This window comes from Gymnoscopelus microlampas (assembly GCF_963454915.1).
Source record: "Gymnoscopelus microlampas genome assembly, chromosome: 13".
In the NCBI taxonomy this organism is placed as follows: domain Eukaryota; kingdom Metazoa; phylum Chordata; class Actinopteri; order Myctophiformes; family Myctophidae; genus Gymnoscopelus; species Gymnoscopelus microlampas.
Genome location: NC_139950.1, coordinates 30897063 through 30917014, shown reverse-complemented (window position 1 = coordinate 30917014; position 19952 = coordinate 30897063). Strand labels below are relative to the sequence as shown.

Here is a 19952-nt window from a genome sequence, read left to right as displayed (position 1 = left end):
GAAGAAAAAAGTTCACAATGTGAACATTAGTTATTTTGGCAAAACTTTCTATGAAGCCCTTGTCTATAATACAATATAAGCATACAATGCATTATCTACTTATAACACTGATGCAAGGATATAGACTTAATTGGGAAGACTAGATTCCACTTTCCACTCCGAGCACCCAATGTCCACGTATAGTGACTTATCACACTATAATGCATCATAACCGTGACTATAATGTATTTATATATATATATATATATATATATATAAATAATGTGTGTGTGTGTGTGTGTGTGTGTGTGTGTGTGTGACTCACACACACACACACACACACACACACACACACACAATATTGTAATTACAGCTATGAGAATTATATTACACTATGATCCTGGTCAAAAGAATACCCACAAGGGAAAAATGGCTTATAAGCCATTATAAAATGCTGTAAGTTATGATTATCGTTAAAAAGTACCATTTAGGAATGCTTATAACTAATTATAATGCATTACAGACAGGCTTCATACAAAGTGTCACCATTATTTTTAATTAAAAGTACTCTATACTGTACATAGAGAAGCAAAAATTGTCTGTAAATAATCCTTGTAGGGCACACTTTCAAATCCCCTTCCAGACTATCACTTTGTAAATTACCAAACTAAACAGGAAAAAAAACAAATACAAAATGCATTACGTTGATGTTATTTAGATTTTATTAGTAATTCAAATGTGGTTTCAATGACACCATTGCTTATTCTAAAAAAAGAATAGTCTTCACACTGGTTATGCTGAAAAAGCTCTGCTGTATTTTTGTTGCGTTGTCAACGTTTCGCTCTATTCAGATCTTCATCAGGACAAAATATGTCCACCAGTGTGCAGACTCTATTCTTTTCTATGACACTTTTGCTTGTCTTGCACCTGGACCACAGATGTGTGTGTCCTTCTTCAACCATTGCTTTTTCTCACATACTGTATAAATAATATAAAATTGTTCATAACTGCTATTGGGACTCAGACATAGGAATACAAATGATGTGAATTAGGACTCCTTATGGTGCTGGGCTTCCATGACCATGACCTTAAATACAGGGGAGTTTAAAAGAACATTTGATGGGCACCGCTGGCCTAACAGTTAAGGTGCATACCACATGGGCTCTAATGCCTCGGGAGGGGTTTGACTCCCGAGCCCGACGACCTTCGCTGCATGTCAGTCCCGGTCTCTCTCTCCCTGTTTCCTGTCTCTCATACTGTGTGTGTCTACTATCAATAAAAGGCAGAGAAGCCCAAACAATAACATTTGATAATCGGAGAATACAACACAACAAATAAAGCAGCAAGAAATACTGTAGCTATAAGCACACGCAACATTTTCTTATGAGTGCATGCATAGTCAGATCATTACCACACATAAATGTACACAGATAAATATACACATGACAATCTAACTATGACAGAAAATCATCAATAAGAGTAGCTTAGCTCTTACAGCTCCTGTTTTTTTTTGTGCCTGGTGAGTTACTGTTACTTCAACTCATGAAATGAAAAGTTAGGTGGATCCTTTACACTTTGTTTGTACTGATGTTTTCTTCTTCTTCCAGCCCTCCCTGGGCTGGTCACAATACGGTACATTTTCTAGTAGAAGGCTCTCTCTGGGTCGAAGCACTGTAAGAGCACAAATATGTTATAGAGAAGAATTGTACAATATAGATACCATATCAAATGTGTGTATATAAGTCAGAAGAGGAAAAAAAAACCTACATATCTTATCTTCTGCTACATGCTCTGCTTGTATGACAGTCTCTCGAAGAACAATGTCCACATCTGAGCCCATCTTGATCATCTGAAAGCAGCAGGAGATGGGTTCTTAAAAATGCACTACAAAAGATACAGATTATTACTGTGAAAGGATTGTCTGCACTCTCTTGAGCAGTTCTTATGTTCTTTTTAAATGTTTTGCACAGCAGCAGCAGTCTGTCTAGAAGACGTGTTTGGGCACGTCGGCCTTCCTCAGCGTTTCAAACATATAAACAGATTTGTACTCTACCTAAATCAGTGGTTCTCAAACCTTTTCATTTCAAGGACCCCCAGTTTCATATGCATTAGGCCACGGACCCCCATGATGCTTTTCTGTTATTTTTTTTAATTTCTGGGACCCCATTCTACCCTGTAAAATCCTTAACTCTGACAGCTAGTGTACACGTGAAAAAGTGTCCATTTGGTTCCTAACTATCAATCATTTACCTGGGGACCCCCTAGAACCCCAGACCCCACTTTGAGAACCACTGACCTAGATATTGGCGCAAAAATATACTTATCCAGCAGACGACTTGCACTACAGCATAAATTATACTGTACCTTTCTGATGCTTTCTTCAGAAGTCTCAGTTTTGTTTGTCTTGAACCCCTCATTGACTTTCAACCTTGCAGCTTCATGAAGGTAAACACAAGTTTGTCACACGTTTGATGCAGGAAAACTAGGCTGAAGTTACAGACAACTCACTGCCATGCAAATGACAACTGCAGCAAAATACTGTATTTTCTGTATGACTTACCTTCCAGTGCTATAGGATCATCCTTGAATACAGCCATCCTGGTTCTGTGCAACGCTTTAAATACGCCCAACACCTACGTTACAAACACACACACACACACACACACACACACACACACACACACACACACACACACACACACACACACACACATTACTTCATTTAAACAGCTTCATAGACGTCCAGCAGATGATAAAAGTGTAAAAGTAAAGCTCCTTCATTCCATTGGATCAGGCAAATGGTGTAACAATATAACAGCAATAATACTTGTAAGTCGCTTTGGATAAAAGCGTCTGCTAAATGACTGTAATGTAATACAGCAGTCAAGAAAGCAAATGGTCCTTCAGATCAGATATTTGTTGATATGAAAGAACAACAACAAATCTCACCTTCAGACGAGTCCCCATGTTGACTTCTTATGCTCACTATCAGCTTCTTCCGGGTTCATGAACTTCATAGATAGGCGGTTGCCTCACAACCACCTAGCCAATCACAGCGCGAGATGGCACCCCTCTGACATATGGGATGTAGACAGTGTTGCCATGTCTGCTTATTATAAGCGACTTAAGGCTTGTTTTTCTGTAAAGTTGCTTGTAAATATTGGTAGTTGCGGGGCTTGTTTCTGAAGTGTACACTACTTTCTTATTTGGGTTTGCTTCCTATTTGTTTCTTTATTATGGTTGAAACTGCAGTGGTTCTCAAATAGTTTCATGTCAAGCACCCCCAAATTAATAGGCTATATAATTTGTCGGCGGACATTAATTTGGGGGTTCTTGACATGAAAATATTTTGTTCCGGGGACGCCTGTACCACATTTCTGTTGTTAGAATGTTTCAAACATATTACACATTTTACATTTTTTTCCAATATTGTTTTTGAAACAGCAGATCTACAAACTCACAACGCGTCGCGAGCTTGTAGATCTGTAATTTTTAGACCTGGTCGTTAGTTTTTCTCGCCGAATCTGGCAACACTGGTGGTGTATGTGTGACACAATAGTGAGCAGTACAGTCTCTGCTCCAACATGGCTGATGAAATCGCTAAAGCGCAGGTTGCTCAACCCGGTGGAGACACGATATTCGGAAAAATAATACGCAAGGAGATTCCTGCAAAGATATTCTACGAAGATGATCAGGTATGTACGTATAAATACCACACTGCATGCACAAACACACAAGGACGTTAATGAGACATGCACCACCACTACTAGCCCTAAAACATGACTGTCATACCATGACAGTCATGGATGAAACCTGGTGTTTGCACGTTCTCCACCCTCCAACCCGTACATCTACATAAACGTTCAGAACTCAAATATAAAGTGCTTGCACCATGGCCACGGATGTTGCAACTATGTGCGGGCCCTCAGAAGTACCCATATCTTCCGTATTGTTGAATAAAAAGCATTTTAATCCGATCGGTGGCCATTTTCTCCGACTTTTCTTTCGACGCGACCCTATCAGTTGGGAGGTGTGTTGCACTCTGATACATTATAACTCTATGAGAAAATGGCCACCGATCAGCTTAAAATGCTTTTTTATTGAACAATACGGAAGATACGGTTACTTCTGAGGTCCCGGACAGAATTGTAACATCCGTAGTCATGGGTTAAGCACTTTATATTTGAAATCTGAACGTTTATGTAGATGTACGGGCCAAAAAGGGAGAAAATGCAAACACCAGGTTAAAGTTCATCCATGACGGTGGTGACAGACGACCGTCGTGTGATCCATGGCTACAAGACAGACCACCACCCATAACTCGCTGGCTGACGACGTATGTTAGCCTTTTGGCCCGGGCTCTGCACAGTTCCCCGAAAATAGCAGATCTACAAGCTCATAACGTGTCGCATTGCGACGCGTTATGAGCTTGTAGATTGGCTATTTTGGGCCAGCGAAACCGTCGTACGACGACGTATAAAAATCTGCCTTGCTGTCAGTGTCAGTCTGATCTGTACTGTAATGCTTTATTGGACTGACTGCAGAATGCACAACTTTTCCTTGCATTTCGGTATTAGGAAAATAATATTGCAAATAGTATAACTGTTTAAATAACTGTTACATTTGTTTCAAAATGAATTAAACTTTTGTTTTTCTTTTTTGCTGTTTCTGAAGTTATGCAAGTGTTTGTTCACATTTAAATTCATCAGTGATATTACACTGATTGTACAGATGGTGGGGCTAAACAGCTTTGGCTTTGTTGGTAAATGTGTGGCTAAAATGGTATTGAAATTCAGGGCTAAAAGCCCTCCAAAAACATTAAAAACAAGTGGTTTGTGATTCCTTGCCTTTGTTTAGTGATTAAGTCGTCTAGTATTGCCATCATGTGTTAGTGGACACAATGACGTTGCAAATGGCTCCATGATTAAATCCAGTGCATCCTGCTTCCAGATTGTTCTGATAAAGACAATTTGTCCATTTGTTTTTCAGTGTATAGCCTTCCATGATGTTTCCCCTCAAGCACCTACTCACTTCCTTGTTGTCCCACTAAAGCCTATCGTTGGGCTGTCTAAAGCAGAAGATGGTGATGCTGCCGTAAGTATTGGGAGACCTCAAAGCGGCTTTGTTGGTATCTAAACGTTTATCTCCTGTTTACTCCTGCAGGTGTTCCTATGCTCCTACTTTTTTTTCATGCTTCTGGCATCAGCACTTTCTGATTAGCTGGACTGAGGCTGGATAGACGTGGACAGTAGTTTTCAAAGTGGGGGACTCCAGGGGGTCCCCAGACTCCCCACACAACGTGTCGCAATGCATCGCTTGAGCTTGTAGAGCGGCTATTTTCGACAAAGTATAAAATGGTTAACTTAACACAGGATTTTACTGTGTACATTGAATTTGCGTATCATTATCACTCAGTTCTTGTGTCTTCTCACTTTCAGTTACTGGGTCACATGATGATCGTGGCAAAGAAGTGTGCTGAGCAGGTGGGGCTGACCAAAGGCTACAGGGTGGTAGTCAACGACGGGTCGGACGGCGGCCAGTCGGTCTATCACATCCACATCCACGTCCTGGGTGGACGCCAGCTGGGCTGGCCCCCCGGCTAAAAATTCAGCCATCACACCACCACCCATATCCTTATATCAGCCATAATCATCTGGATCAACCTCTGATGTTCCCAGTGTAACACAATTCTGTTAAGTTTTGCATGTAGTTTAAGTTACTGTACTGTAGGTAGGAATTAAAAGGACTTCACTAAGTTTCCTGAGTGGCACTTTCAATTCTTTTGTGACAAATTGCATTCTTGGTACAACGGGAATTGTAATGTGGTACACCTACTTTGTGATATACTAACTACCAGTATCTGTAATAGTTTTAAATCCACTCCAGACATAAATAAACATCAGAATGGCTCTTTATTAACAATAAGTAACAAATGTAGATAGTAAAACAAATATAAAATACATGAAACATTGAAGAAATATTAAACAAAATAAATAAAATGGTCTTTACAAAAAAGAAAAAGACAGAAAACAAGAAAATAAACACTGATAAGACAACGTGTAAACAGCTTAAAAAAATAAAACAAACATGTACCGAGCATTCGCCATCCCCTTTTCTTTTTTGATCAAATGTGACAAAAAGAAAGTGGCTTGAACTTGTTCTTTATATTGTATAAAGACTAGAATAGTTCCACAGAGACAAGGCAGTCGCTCTGGTATCAGACAATGTGACGTTTAGCGTTGTGCGTCCCACCACTGTACTGTGATGTGTGACTGCTTCTCCATGGCAAAGAAACCACCACAATCTGATGTGCAAAACAAGAGAAATAACATTTTAGACAAGTTTTCTTCCTTTTTTTTTAAATCAATGCCATTCTGTAGTTAAACCTGGCACTTGGAGGCATCAAATATTGAACAATACGGTAAAAGAAGAAAGGAGGAAAGGATTCTGGTACCTAAATTCACTATTGCCAAAGTCTAAGTATTAATACATTGTCTTTTAATCAATCTTATTCTAGGACACAGACAATAAGCTGAAGAGGTGATTAGAAAATGGCTAGTCCCCCTAAAAGTTGCTAGAAAAAGCAGCAAATTCAATGGGGAAGTGCATGCCTGTGTCTGGATTATCTTACAGTACAGTACTTGTACGACCCCTCTTAGTGTAAAAGGGGAAAATGCATTGTCATTCATTGTTTAGAAGCCACATGATACGTAAAAGTGTTAAAACAGGTTTGTGGGTAGATCAGTCGTTAGCTTGAGATCACGCATTGTCCTTTAAGACACATTAGAAGTTTGGACCTAGCAGTCCTTGTAAATCACCAACGTGTTTATATAGACATTAGCAAAACAAATTCTAGCAGCTTTCTCTAGTCCATAGTTTGTAAATAAAGGAACATAAAATGGCGATGAAATTATGAAAAACTATGGACTGTATAATATGACACAGCTGTAGTCTTTTGAGGAAGTCACAACAAAATATTATACAAAGAGCTATATGTTACAGTATCTGAATGCTATGAAGGGCCCCTGTAGAACAATGTTTCTGTCCTCTGCTAGTGCAAAAAAATAAAAATCACATCAGCCATGACAGAAAAGGGCAGACAAAAGCCAAATGTACATCAAAGTACATTTGACATCATGCGGAGTGCACTGATTTTCAGTGTACAGTACAAACACAATAAACAATAACAAAAAAAGCTTTTCACCATAGCTTGTCAACTGAATCTTTGATCTGCATAAATCAATCTTTTCTTGAAATACTGTAGATAACGAAAAACTATTAACAGCAAAAGATGGACTGATACCGTTTGTCCAAAAATACAATTTCTTTACTTTTTATTTTGTGTGTGAGTGCATGTTGTGGGGTTCTCTGTATTTGAAAAAAATAAATGTTGGTATGCTACTGGGTGAGCTTGGTTTGCTAACAATTTTAATGGCATTTGAAAACGATTGTTGGGTCACTGGTAGTGGTTTCCCAACAGCAGGTTCTACTTAATGAATGGTGACTACCATTCTACATTAGTGAGATTAATACAAACATCAACTTCCTGACAGAAAGAGGAGCTAAAAGAAGGGGAGTACAGGATGGAAGGCAGGAGAAGAGGGAGGCACTATAGAAATCCATTTCAGTCTGCTAAAGGATTCTGTTAGTCTTAAGGATGGGCCAGTGGACGGAGAGAAGTCACATATAATAATAATAAGAGTTCTGTGGTTCTACAGGAGTTTTGGAGATTAAATGGTGCATCTGTTTATGAATTTGTTTGGCTTGATATAAACTTGGGCACTTCTTGAGATGGCAAACAAACTATTCTCTCTATTGTAAATTAGTAAGGAAAACATTGCAGTGTACTGCACTGCATTTCAGCATAGTGTGTATATATAGCATCTGATATTGCAAGATTTATTGTACATTGAATTCTGTTGTCTACTGACACGGAGTATAGTGTATATTGTATGTTTGTCTGGTATGTTGTTTGTCCTCTGTTGTTTATTGCGTGTACGGGGGATCCGTCTGTTGATGCTGCACTTTAAGGCATGTCCTTTGTGAAGCTAAACCTAGTTTATTCTGTATAAAACAAGCTATACATGGCTCATGGCTCATAATACTCAATATATCGGCTCAAAGCTGTGAGACATTAATGAGCCGCTAGAAATGTAAGGAGGTATGAGCCAAGTGGCCCACAGCCTGTGATACATTCCAAATGATGTTCTTGAGCTAAAAAATCTTACAGGGGTTGTATTAAGCCCAATTTATACTTTGTTGCGCACCGGTGTTGTGCACCGAAAAACAGCCCACGTGTCGCAGAGAGCTTGTAGAGCAGCTATTTTCAGTGCATGACAAAACGTGCAACAATATATAAATTAAGCCTTAAGGTCATTCCACACCGGCGAATATGCGAATATACGCAAAATTCGGACTCGTTCCGAATAATTAAAAGACGCTTTTTCGTTTCGCTTTTTCGCTCCATGTAAGCTTGCATTGACTTTATAAGGTTTTTAAAAAAACGTATTATTCGCATGAAAAAAATCGCCCCGGTGTGTAAGGAGCTTTACAGTTACACAGTATAAATGATGCTATATGGTCCAGACACATTAGAGAAGGCTTGAGGAGGAAAGCTGGAGGGAGAGCAGAGATTGCGCAACCACAGGAAGTTGACCATTGATATACTACGGTAGCAGTTGGCCAGTATGCACATACAGTTTACGGTTACGCTACTCATGTAGTAGTATGACAGTGTCCATTCATTCACAGGGCTGTTTTGTCCATTCAGGGGTGTATCCATGATCCATCGACTTAACGTTTGTGGCCTCTTGGCTGCTACACTATACATGGGGTTTCTGTCCATTAGGGGCTATAATCGTGTGTCCATTCAGATCTGCATCGCCCCAGTGTCCACAGGAGTTCGTCCATTCATTCAGACCTGGAGAACAGTTCACCACAGGTCAGGTCTGATAACACTTGCGCTCTCTAAATGAAGTCAGTATATTCATGATCTCATCCCCCGAAAACACAGGAAAGTGGTGGTTGTTGGGTCAATGAAGTCTGTTTTCATATTTCTACTGTTGTCCCATGTTGATGTGAGCTCTGAATCCCAGGCTGGCGTTCATTCACTGTACAATTATCTCAGAGGAGAGATCTCATGTTTTTGTTCCGGCTCACTTCTGAGCGATGGCCTCCTCTCCGCTTGGTCGGATGCGGCTGAACGGCAGCCCTCCTCTGCCCGCTCCACCAATGCCCACATCCAGGTTGCGTGCCGTGTCCTCCGGCTTGGCGGAGGCGGCCTGTCCCCTGTTGGCGACGGTGGCCGTCGGACCCCCAGGCCCCGGCAGGATCTCCGGGAGGGGACCGGGGACGGAGGCTTGGGATCCGGGGCTGGTTGGCTTCGGGGCCTGGGGCTTGGTGGGTGTGGTGGGGCTGGTGGCCAGGCCCAGGGTGGTCAGGGCATCCAGGGTGCCATCTGGGTCCACCATCACGTTGATCACTGTGGAAGTAGGACAGCTCAAAGTAAGTGGAATGAAGCGGTGGTTCTCAAGCGATGTGACAAGTCCAGGTGTACCATGGATATTTGTGTCAACCAAACAATATTACTGCAATACAGTACATACAACAAGTTATTATTAAGTTAGTCCCAATACAGAGGCAAATTCTACACCCCAAAATAAAAACGTAATCATTATTTTATTTTTCCCCACAAAAAAGCAACAGATGCATGTATACTGACATATATGCCTTTGGTTATTGTCTTTTTGTAAGTATTTGAAATTGCCAAAAATATCCAATCTACAACTCTATCTACAAAATTTTGACTTGCCCGTTGATATGGCTCGGACACAAAAAGTTGTTTGTGCTTACATGGGGTTGTGGGGCTGTACTGTATGTGGGTCTGTGTGTTTGTTGTGCATTTGATTGAGAGAATGTTGTCTGCAGGTGTATCATGTTTCATGCTCCTATGTATGTGCGTGAGTGTATACGTGCGCGTCATGCCTCTATCCATGCCTCTTTCACAGTACCTTGTAGCTGTTTTTCTACTCTCTTTAACTCCAGCAGAATAGAGCCGATCTCCTGCAGAAAGGAGAAAAGGAAAGCAACAATGCCATCAGCTCTCAAAACCATCATCTCTTCATATCACTACGTTCCTTTCTGTGCTCTATTGTTCCAGTGTGTAAAGTACATTTACTCAAGCATTTGTACTTGAGTACAATTGCAAGGTTCTCTTAATTCACTTAAGTATGTGTACTTTTTACTCCACTACCGTTATTTGACAGCTTTAGTAACTAGTGACAAATTTAGATTGTTATTACAAAACAACATATTAACCACTTCAGCTTTTCAAAAATAGCCGATCTACAAGCTTGCGATGTGATGCTTTTATTATGGTACTGTAAGTACATTTCGAGGCCAATACTTTTGCACTTTTCGCAAGTAAATTACTATTTATTTATATTGTGGTATCGATACTTTTACTTAAGCAAAAGATCTGAGTACTTCCACTGTATTGTTCAAATACCCATAGAAGGGGTTGCCCTACCTTGTTGGTGGTTTTGAGGAGTGGTATGTCACTCTCAGATCTCAGTTTGTTCTCAATCTCGTCCCAGTTCCTTTCCTTGTCTTTGAACAATATCCTGGAGCGAAATGACAGATAAAAATGACTTTGGTTACACAAACACACAATGTCATACTGCAGGTGCTTACATGCACTGTGCTATATGCCCTTGGGAATGTTATTCAATTCTAATGCTGTTCTATTCCATTAGAATGGCATGTTTTTGTGCCTTTGCTATGTCTATTGTTGCTTGTAGCAAGGCTACATATTGGATACTGAAATGACCCAAACTAAACTTTTATCAAAGCTTATCTTATCTTAAATGTCCACTGTTTCTTTTAGCAAAGTTATGGCTAACACAATGTTATCTAATATATCATGTATGTAGTTATTATAATGTATGTTTATTACATGCAATTATAATGAACATATTTCAAAACAAAAACAATACCATTATATTCCTCAAAATAGTCTCCAAAGAAAGCTAGCAAATAGTCGACTTGTTTGAGTGGGAACCATGGATCCATGGATCACCACCACTGGACATTTTTAAAGTCCAATAAAGCATGTCGTGATAGAAGAAAAGTAGTTCCTGCCTCGTTGTGTCAGGCGCCTTTTGTCATTCCTTTTCGACGATACTGAATGACGGAGTGGGCCTTTAAAGCTTTAGATGTGCATTTACCTGATTTTTCCCGCTGTCTTGTCAACAGACTGTCTGATCTTGGAGGACAGCTGAGACACTGAGGTAAGCAGGAGACTGTCCAACACCGCCTGAACGGACAGAGGACAACAACTACAATCAAACACTAAAAAGAAAACTAAATTTCCTCAATCAGATATCCATCATTTGAAAAACAAACAAGAGCAACTCAAAATATATTTTAATTGAGCTAAGCTTCAGTTGAATCAGGAAGAGTACCTTGCATGACATCTCACTATTCAATCAGTTTAAACACTGGAGATGACTCCAACCTATTGATCCTTGTCATCACATATTTACAATTAATCAGTTTAATCTAGCAATGAACACCTTGAAACCGACTTACATTTTGCTATATTTAAAGGTTTCGTTCCAAAGCCTCTTGAACTAACTTTAGCAATTTGATTGTCAGACCTGTATTATGTTTTGCTTTCCCTCAAGTCTTGAAGAATAATGTACTTAAAATATTAATATTGTGTGCTCAATGTATATATTCAATATAGCATGCATCAAAGGACCAAGATTAACAAGATACATTCACCTGTCGTAGGCTCAATTAAACTAGATAAACTCCATTGTTTTAGTGGGAAATCTGTTTTGGACATGCAGCCGGCTATATAAAGTGAGAGTAAAAGGGTTTGTAGTGAAAGTGGTTTTGAGAGGTGAGACAAGAAGTGAGTTGACTGTCTACTTGTAAACAGAGTGAATAGATAGAACACAAGTATTCTGGACAATGACCTTTCACCTTCTAATAGCTCTAATATCCCAACCATGTAGTGTGTTTCCGAGATGGGGTATGTGTACCCTGTGGGGTATGCAGAGGTACTACAGGGGGCACGTGATTTGCTGATATCGGCTCAGGAGAACTAATTGCAACTCTTTCATTCCATTTCATATTTGTAATGTAATATTCTTCAAAAGGCGGTTGCAAGCACAATTGTCTGGTCTGGATGCGCTAAACCCCCTTAAGCTTATTAAGGCTTTTTCATTTTACATTTTTTATTTCATTTATTTTTTGTTTATTTTATGTTCAATTCCTACTTCAAATGTACTTCAGATGTACTGCTCCTGTATTTTATTTATTTTCTCCCATTTATAAATGTTGTTCTATTGTTGCAATTTTATTTTCTGTGAGGGGAGGGTGGGGTATATGTGGGGTTGTATGTCTTAATAATTGAAAATCCTATAAATAAAGTCGATTGCAAAATGTACTTGGATTTGGAAAACAATGGTTACTGAGCCAAAACGTTTGAGAGCCACTGATTTAGAGAATCAAACCCACTGATGGCAGGGCTACACTTCCTTGTTATTCCTCTGGTACAGTATGTCACCAGATTATCTCTCCCTCATCCTGTATGTTTCTCCTGTCTTCTATTTCTCCACTCTCTCTTCACCTCCTCCTCCTCTCCTCTCACCTCCTCTCGGTTCCAGGTGCGTCTCCTCAGAGCTCGGGGCTCCAGGCTGTCAGGAGCGCGGGGACGGAGCTCCACCGGCCGCCCGTTGATCTCCGGTGCCTTATTGGTTGAGATCACGGGCGGGATCTTCCTGTAGTTGAGGCTCTCGTCAAACACCCGATCCACGAGCTGGGAGGGAGAGCAAAATGGACACAGAGAGAAAACAAGAGACACAGAGAAAGAGATGGGAAGTGGGGGGACAAGAGAGCAAGACACGAGGGTCGAGGAGAGGAGGTTAGGAAACAAACCAGTTGTACTTACTAGATGAAAATGTGAGATAAATGAGAAAATTAAAAGCTCTGAGGGTAAGCTAAGCAGTTATAAAGCTTCATGAGGGTTGCCAGTCAATACTTCTCCCATTGTAATAAAAAAAGAAAAGCATTGATGCTCCTCGTCTTCCTCTCATGGCGAAGACAGAAAGAAAGAGCAAGGAATGAATACCTCCCACAAGGGATGAAAAATCCAAAAGCAGCAGTGTTAGCCATCAAAAAGGAGTCAGAGTTAGCCATCTTTAATTCAGCGCAACAGAAGCAGGGTGTCAGTCAAGAGGAGCGATGTGCGCATGCGTGGAGGAATGCCAATATATGGATAGAAGAAGAAGGAGAAGAAGGGGCACCTTTCTCATGCCTTCCTGAATGTCCGGCTGCGCAGGGCGTGCAGGGCCTACCTCTTCTCGGGTGTCGATGGCCGATCCGGGCGTGGTGGCCGCGGTGCTGGCCGTGGTGCTGGGCGCCGTGCCAGACGAGCTCACCGAGTCGATCTCCCCCGCCACGTCGTGGATCTCCCGCGCCAGGATGGCCAGGTCCTTCGCCAGATCCTGGCTGATCCTGCGCACACAGGGGAATAACCTGTTAACCATCAGACGGGTCCTTTAGGACTCAAGGCAAGTGCATTTACATACTGCATAGAGGCTATTGACTGTTATGGTTTACACCCAGACAAAGTAATCTTACAAAAATCTGACGTGTGGTAAACAATACCAGTAATCTAGTAGCCAAAGAAGTACCGTATGACTATCACTCAGTGAGTCACTCATGTTAAGATTAAGATACAGACTGGAAGGTATTGTTTTAGCCATAGCTGTTTTGTTGAATGCATACCACAGGTCAAGCAGTTTCCAGCGCTGCCTTAAAAATTCAAGCTGTTTCAAGCTGTTCATAACTAAAAATCATGTTCAAGGATTTTCAGCACTGTATGTAGCATGGCAAGATAATACTAGTAACACTGGTACAGTAGCACAAGCTGGGTGCTCCAGTCACTAATACAGGCATGACAAACCTTTGGTTATAATAATTATCTTTTGTTATCCACTTAAGCCCTATTTTATACTTTCAAACCTTTTAGACAATAGCGAAACACAAGCTCACACGATGCATGAGCTTGTAGATGGCTACAATACAATAAAATAAAATAAAAACAGTTGTTGAACAGATCAGTCCCACCAGGATTTCAAAGTGATTTTGTTGTGATTATTGCAGCCTGAAATGGCAAATCTTGCAGAACTTTTGACCACTTTATCCCATTAAGACCTGAGGCCGATTCTACAAATGCCTTCTAAATCAGTAGTAGTCAAGGACCCCCAAATTGATATATATATATATATGGCCGCGGAGCCCGCATCTGAAAATGTTTTGTGCCAGTTACCCCCAGAAGAGTCCAAACATGTCCAAACAATTTCTATATTTTTCAAAAATAGCAGATCTACAAGCTTGCAGCACGGCACAAAGTGATGCGGTGTGAGCTTGTATATCTGCCATTTTTGAGAACCACTGTTCTAAACCACTGTTATAAATCCTAAGAGTTTTCTGAAAAACGTATGATGCTATAATAGCTAAAATCTAAAATGACACGAAATGCTTTACTGGCTTAAATGGGTTAAACTTAAATATTGTGTGGATCGGGCCAAATCGCAAACTAATAACTAATAATTATTGTGGGGATTGTTGAGCACAAAATCCTGGAAGCACCGATCAACAGGAGCATAGACATATCGGTGTAAATGGATACCTGGCGATCTCCTCGCTGTGTGCCGTCCAGTCTCTCATGTACTCGTCCTGCTCCCTCATGCGGTACTTCATCACCACTCCTCCTGGGCCCGTCACCGTGCCGGGGGCCGCCGCGCCCTGGCCTCCGCCGCTGCTGCCCGTCCTCGAGCCGCGGTGCAGGACCGGGTGGTGGGGACGCAGGTGGGGGCGCCCTCCGTGTTTCGGGGCGTTGCGGTTGGAGCCGAATTCCTCTTCCGAGGTGGAACCGTACTCTGGAGGCAGCCGTCTCCACCTGCTGCTGCTGGAGACTGGAGGGATGGAAGGGAGACTGTGTTTATTGGTTAGTCCAGTGGTTCTCAAACTTTTTTCATGTCAAGGACCCCCCAACTTGACACTTATTAGCCCGCGGACCCCCATTTGAAAAGATATGTCATAGGGACCCCCATAAGAGAAGATTTGTACGGCTCTAGCAGTGATTCGCAACCATTTTAATTTCAAGAACCCCCAGTTTGACATGCATTAGGCTACGGACCCCCATTTAATGGCATTTCTATCTCTGGGACCCAAATTTATTGTAAAATCAATGTTAATTTAATTCTGAGAGTGTACAAATGGAACCAAATGGACCCTAACGGGTCCATTTGGTTCCATTTGTACACTCTCTGAGTTACAGACCCATAAGGCTCTATTTGGTTCCTAACTATCCATCATTTAGCTGGGGACCCCCTGGAACCCTCTCAAGGACCCCTGGGGGTCCCTGGACCACTGGGTTAGTCCATGTCTGGTTGCTTGATTCCAGGGTCTGTGTTTATGAGGGTCCTGAGAACTGTCCCTGGTCTGATGTGTCTGAAAGGATTCAAATTTAGAAGTTTAGAGTCCAAGGCGAAGCACACACGTCCAAAGAATGTATTTATTATACACGGGTGCTGGACAACAGGACTTAAAATGAAAACGAAGGGAAGTCCGCACACTGCAACGAAGCCCCCAGGATACACACTGTAACTTTAATGAGGACAAGGTTTCAACCCAACATGGGTCTTCATCAGGTCTGACCTGATGTTAATATCATTGCCAACCTGGGAGCTTCATTGCAGTGATGTGGACTTCCATTTTTCTTTTCAGGATTCAAATTTACACCTAATGAAAATGCTGCTGTATGAAGCAACAGCCTGGAGAGTCGTTAACTTTTGTTTTTGTGGTTTGATGTTATTGCATTGTTAATTGTATACTGTGCAAGACAAGCCTAATAAAGGCAAAGTCACAGATATTGTCTTACAACAGAATGATTTGATGAAAGCAACTATTCAAATATTCTTTCTGTCATGCTTGCTATTCCTGAAGGGAGGAATGCTGGGGGGCGCTGAATGGACCATATTCACATGACAGGCATTTTGTCATTCTACTGTACAGTATGAAGTTCTTACTTCATACTCAGGGCTGGGAAACCCCACCCCATCAGGGTGAGGTTTCCCATTCGCATTATGGCCATCAGTGGGCAAGGCTGGTGATGCAAAACTATTGAAAAACTTTTCACAGCTTGTTAGGTTTTATTTTTCTTCATGCACGGCTGCAAGAATATTTAGTGAAAAATTGAACATAAAAGAAATGGCAACATAAAACCTTGCTGGTTAATAAACCCACCACCTGAAAGCACCCCACCTATAGGGCAGCCCACAGAAGCGTCCCAGAAGAGAAGGGTGCGGAAAGCCTTGAATGGAGCCAGGACATGTTAATCTACAGGGTTTCACAATGGTCACAGTGACTGCGTTACTGTAGCCCACAGACACCGTGATGAGACGACGTCATGCTCTCTCACTCTCCACTTAAATTTCAGAAGGGGGAATGGGATGTAAAAATGACCAACACTCTGTGGCACTAATAAATATCTCCACAAGGAGGAGCATCGTTCCAGATGTGACTTTCTCTCCCTGATTTTACACTGAACACCACATTCGTGAGTTTAAATGAAGTAAAATGTCTGAAATGAATTGGTTGGAGAAGAGCATTTGAGTCATCTTCATCATTGTGTTATATGGCTGAATGGACGGGTGGGATCACACAGTTAATAATACTGTAACACACGTGCCAGACCTGGGTTACTCTATTGGTGCTACTGTTATGCTTGATTTATACTCCGAGGTTCCGAGCAGATGTAGATCAGCTATTTTCGGTTCGTGACACCGGCTCACAACTAAGTACAAATCAAGTATTACTCTTGTGAAGTAGTCTATTCAGCTTGTGTTCAGCTTTTCCCCATTGACTACTAAATACATTTTATTTGGTCTTTGGTCATAAATATGGTAATAGATTAATACGTTCTATTATTGTAACCCAGGTCTGACATGAACACACACGCGCGCGCACACACACACACACACACACACACACACACACACACACACACACACACACACACACACACACACACACACACACACACACACACACACACACACACACACACACACACACACACACACACACACACACACACACACACACACACACACACACACACACACACAGCCCTCTTAAGGCACTAGAGTAGCGGTACAGTACCCATCAGCTCTTCCTCGGTAGCATCGCCCTCATGCTCAGGCTGAGGGCTCTCTGGACGGTGAAAACCAACACACGTTTGTCACATCACAATGGAAACTAAATGTACACACTGACACATGATGTACACAAACACTGTGTCATGTAATGAAGGGTACATACACTCCACAACGCTTTGAAATCACAACACCACAATATATACAGTATGTATTAATACTATGATTCAAAGGCATGTGTCAATAATTGATTCTGACTAATCTGAATAAGAAAGTCTAATTTAACATGTCAGTATAGGCCATATATTCTGTCCAAAAGTTTCAAAATTCTTACGAAATAACCGATCCACAAGTTCACAACACGTTGTGAGCTTGTAGATGAGCTATTTTAGCTGCACCACATTGTCATATGACAAAATATAAGGCTTAAGTAGTTAAGTAGAAGTTAACTCCCTATTCTTAGGCTACCAGAGAACCATGCATTGTTGCTTCTTATCAAATGGTGACAAGGAAAAGGGACAAACTGGTTTGGAATGAGGACTGGTTTGGTTTGGAATGAGTACTGGTTTGGTTTGGAATGAGTACTGGTTTGGAATGAGTACTGGTTTGGTTTGGTATGATATTGATGATTATGAATATGTTTTGTTCAACAAGGTAATCGCCACAAATCAACATAACTATTATGTTTTTTTTTTACCACACACGCAATTTATACAAGTTTAAAAGAAGCACAATACGGCTTCAAAATTCACGATTGCAATGTTAATGGCCATAATTTATGTTGTAACAAAGCGTCTGAGGAACAGACATTACTCTAAATATTGTGCCAAGTAGTCTGCATGTTTTTAAGCCTTTTTAGTGTTCATGTGTCTAGAAACGTAACGGTACAGTACGAAGGCATTAAAAAACTCTTAGTTGCATTATATAGTGGTCTCCCTCCTCATCAGTTTTAGAACAAAACTCTCTTAGGATTAGTTAAACACAGACCGTCACACCCTATGGTAAAAAGCATTGGAAATCTGGAAGAGGGAACCATTGACCATGATCATGACACAACAGCTGGTCATCGTTTTGCTCACCTGTGGGGGAGCAGTATCCAGATGTGGTGGTTTTGCTCTTGGCCTCCGTCAGCTTGGACACGCTGTTGGCCCTCATCCTGGACGTCAGCCTGTTCTCCGTCGGCGTGGAGGAGCGCAGGCCCAGACGCAGCGCCGTCTCAGAGGACAGGCGTGGCGAGGAGGTGGAGCTCCGCATCACCATGCACTCCGAGTCGCTGCGGGCAGAGATGGAGCCCACGCGGTTCCTCCGGGGCTGGGCCAGCATGTCCAGACGGGACGGGCCCTTCCGGCCGGACGGGGGCTTGGAGGTGGAGCTGGTGGTGGACACCTCAGAGGCTACCGACATCCTGTCTGCGTCGGCCAGGTCGGTGTCCGAAGCGTCACCGAGCCGGGCGCGGCGGAGGAGGGAGGCCCTGGTGGGCCGTGGCTGAGGAAGGGAGGCCTGCTTCCCCAGGGAGGACGTCGTGGCTGCCTGTAGGGTGCGGCTGGTCTTGGAGGAGCTGCCGGTGGAGGTCTTGATGGACCTGTCCAGCTTGGATTGGAGGAGGTCGTCTGTGGTCATGTGGGAGCCGCGTAGACCGTATCCGGGGCCAGGGCCGGAGTACGACGTCTCCTGGTCTGAGGAGAGGATGTCGGAGATGGGGAAAGACGAGGTCTGGTCGTCGTCGGTGAGGTCCAGAGAGGCCTGGCGAGCTCTGGAAGAGGCGGACGCTGATGGCTGGACGGTTCGTCGCGCGTCGGACCGGCCCGTGGCCTCCGATGTGGTTCGGCTTTTTGTCTTCCTCTCCAGGCGTTCGCGGGCACTGGAGTTGACAACGCTAGTCTTGGACGCCGTGCTCACGTTGCTCTTCTCGCGGTGCAGGCTGCTTAGAGAGCGCCGCTTCAGCACGCTGGCGGCTTTCCTCTCTGCCTCCCCGGCCACCTGGCTGGCGGTGCTGGCCGTGTCCACGTCCGACTCAGGGGAAATAGAACCGGCGCGGGGGGGGTAGGCGGAGCCCGGACCCGAACCTTGGCCGTTGGTTTTGCCACTCCTCTGATCCAGTTTGCTCTCGTCTCGGAGCTTGGCCTCGAGGAAGGCCATAACGGCCTCTGTGTCCTTCAGCAGGGTGGCTGTGTCCATGCTGCCCACAGAGTCACTGCGCTCACGTCCGCCTCTGTTGATGCGTGGGATGAGCTCTGAGGGGACGTTGGTGCTGGGCTTGTCAATGGTGAAGCTGCCCTGGCGCACCAGAGGCTTCCCTGACTTCCCCTCCCCCGTCTCCACACCTCCCCCTGCCTTTCTCTCCTCCGACCGCTTCTTTCGCTCGGCACTGGCGGAGGTGCGAACAGGCGGTCTGGATGGGGAGGAGTGAGGGGTGGAGCTTGGCTTCCGTTTGCCCGTCATCTCGCCGTCCTCCAGGGGTGTCAGGGACTCGCCGTCGCCCTTGTGCGCCAGGTGGCTCTCCTTTTCCTGAGGCTCCGTGTCCTGCTTCTCCCCGATCTCGGACCTCAGGCCCGAAGCTTTGGCACCAGGTTTGGCCCGGGGGTCGTCAACCGGGAGCTGGGGGAGGGTCCTGCGTTTGCGGTCACTCAGACCAGGGACGGACGGCTCAAATGCATCCGTTTCTGGAGACATCAGAAGACAAATGGGCGTCAAACAATGTACAAAACAAAGCACAACGCAGTCAAATGATTTGCCAAT

The 19952-nt window shown here is 43.1% G+C and overlaps 3 protein-coding genes across 9 annotated transcripts in view; 1 reads left to right on the top strand and 2 right to left on the bottom strand.

Annotated features, from left to right (window-relative positions):
* Positions 1-678: 678 nt before the first annotated feature.
* Positions 679-2988, bottom strand: lyrm7 (LYR motif containing 7). The gene is made up of 5 exons (XM_084076252.1): positions 2929-2988; positions 2540-2612; positions 2344-2414; positions 1747-1828; positions 679-1650 (listed from the first exon to the last, which is right to left on the bottom strand). Exons 1-5 carry the CDS (start codon positions 2944-2946, stop codon positions 1535-1537), a joined length of 360 nt encoding a protein of 119 aa, XP_083932378.1. The 5' UTR covers positions 2947-2988; the 3' UTR covers positions 679-1534.
* A 545-nt stretch (positions 2989-3533) lies between these two features.
* Positions 3534-5735, top strand: hint1 (histidine triad nucleotide binding protein 1). Its single transcript, XM_084077298.1, has 3 exons — positions 3534-3674; positions 4969-5073; positions 5418-5735. Exons 1-3 carry the CDS (start codon positions 3564-3566, stop codon positions 5580-5582), a joined length of 381 nt encoding a protein of 126 aa, XP_083933424.1. The 5' UTR covers positions 3534-3563; the 3' UTR covers positions 5583-5735.
* A 137-nt stretch (positions 5736-5872) lies between these two features.
* cep170aa (centrosomal protein 170Aa) overlaps positions 5873-19952 on the bottom strand; it is a 63074-nt gene continuing 48994 nt past the window's right edge. Inside the window, exons 15-23 of one of the 7 annotated variants that reach the window (XM_084077291.1) lie at positions 18293-19876; positions 17221-17271; positions 14684-14969; positions 13293-13524; positions 12638-12805; positions 11205-11293; positions 10508-10601; positions 9990-10041; positions 5873-9460 (exon numbers count right to left, since the gene is read on the bottom strand). In XM_084077291.1, coding sequence (XP_083933417.1) covers positions 9135-9460; positions 9990-10041; positions 10508-10601; positions 11205-11293; positions 12638-12805; positions 13293-13524; positions 14684-14969; positions 17221-17271; positions 18293-19876 — 2882 coding nt within the window. In that variant the 3' untranslated portion in view covers positions 5873-9134. The remainder of the gene's footprint in view (positions 9461-9989; positions 10042-10507; positions 10602-11204; positions 11294-12637; positions 12806-13292; positions 13525-14683; positions 14970-17220; positions 17272-18292; positions 19877-19952) is intronic. The other 6 variants (XM_084077294.1, XM_084077292.1, XM_084077295.1 and 3 more) reach the window with 6 other exon arrangements.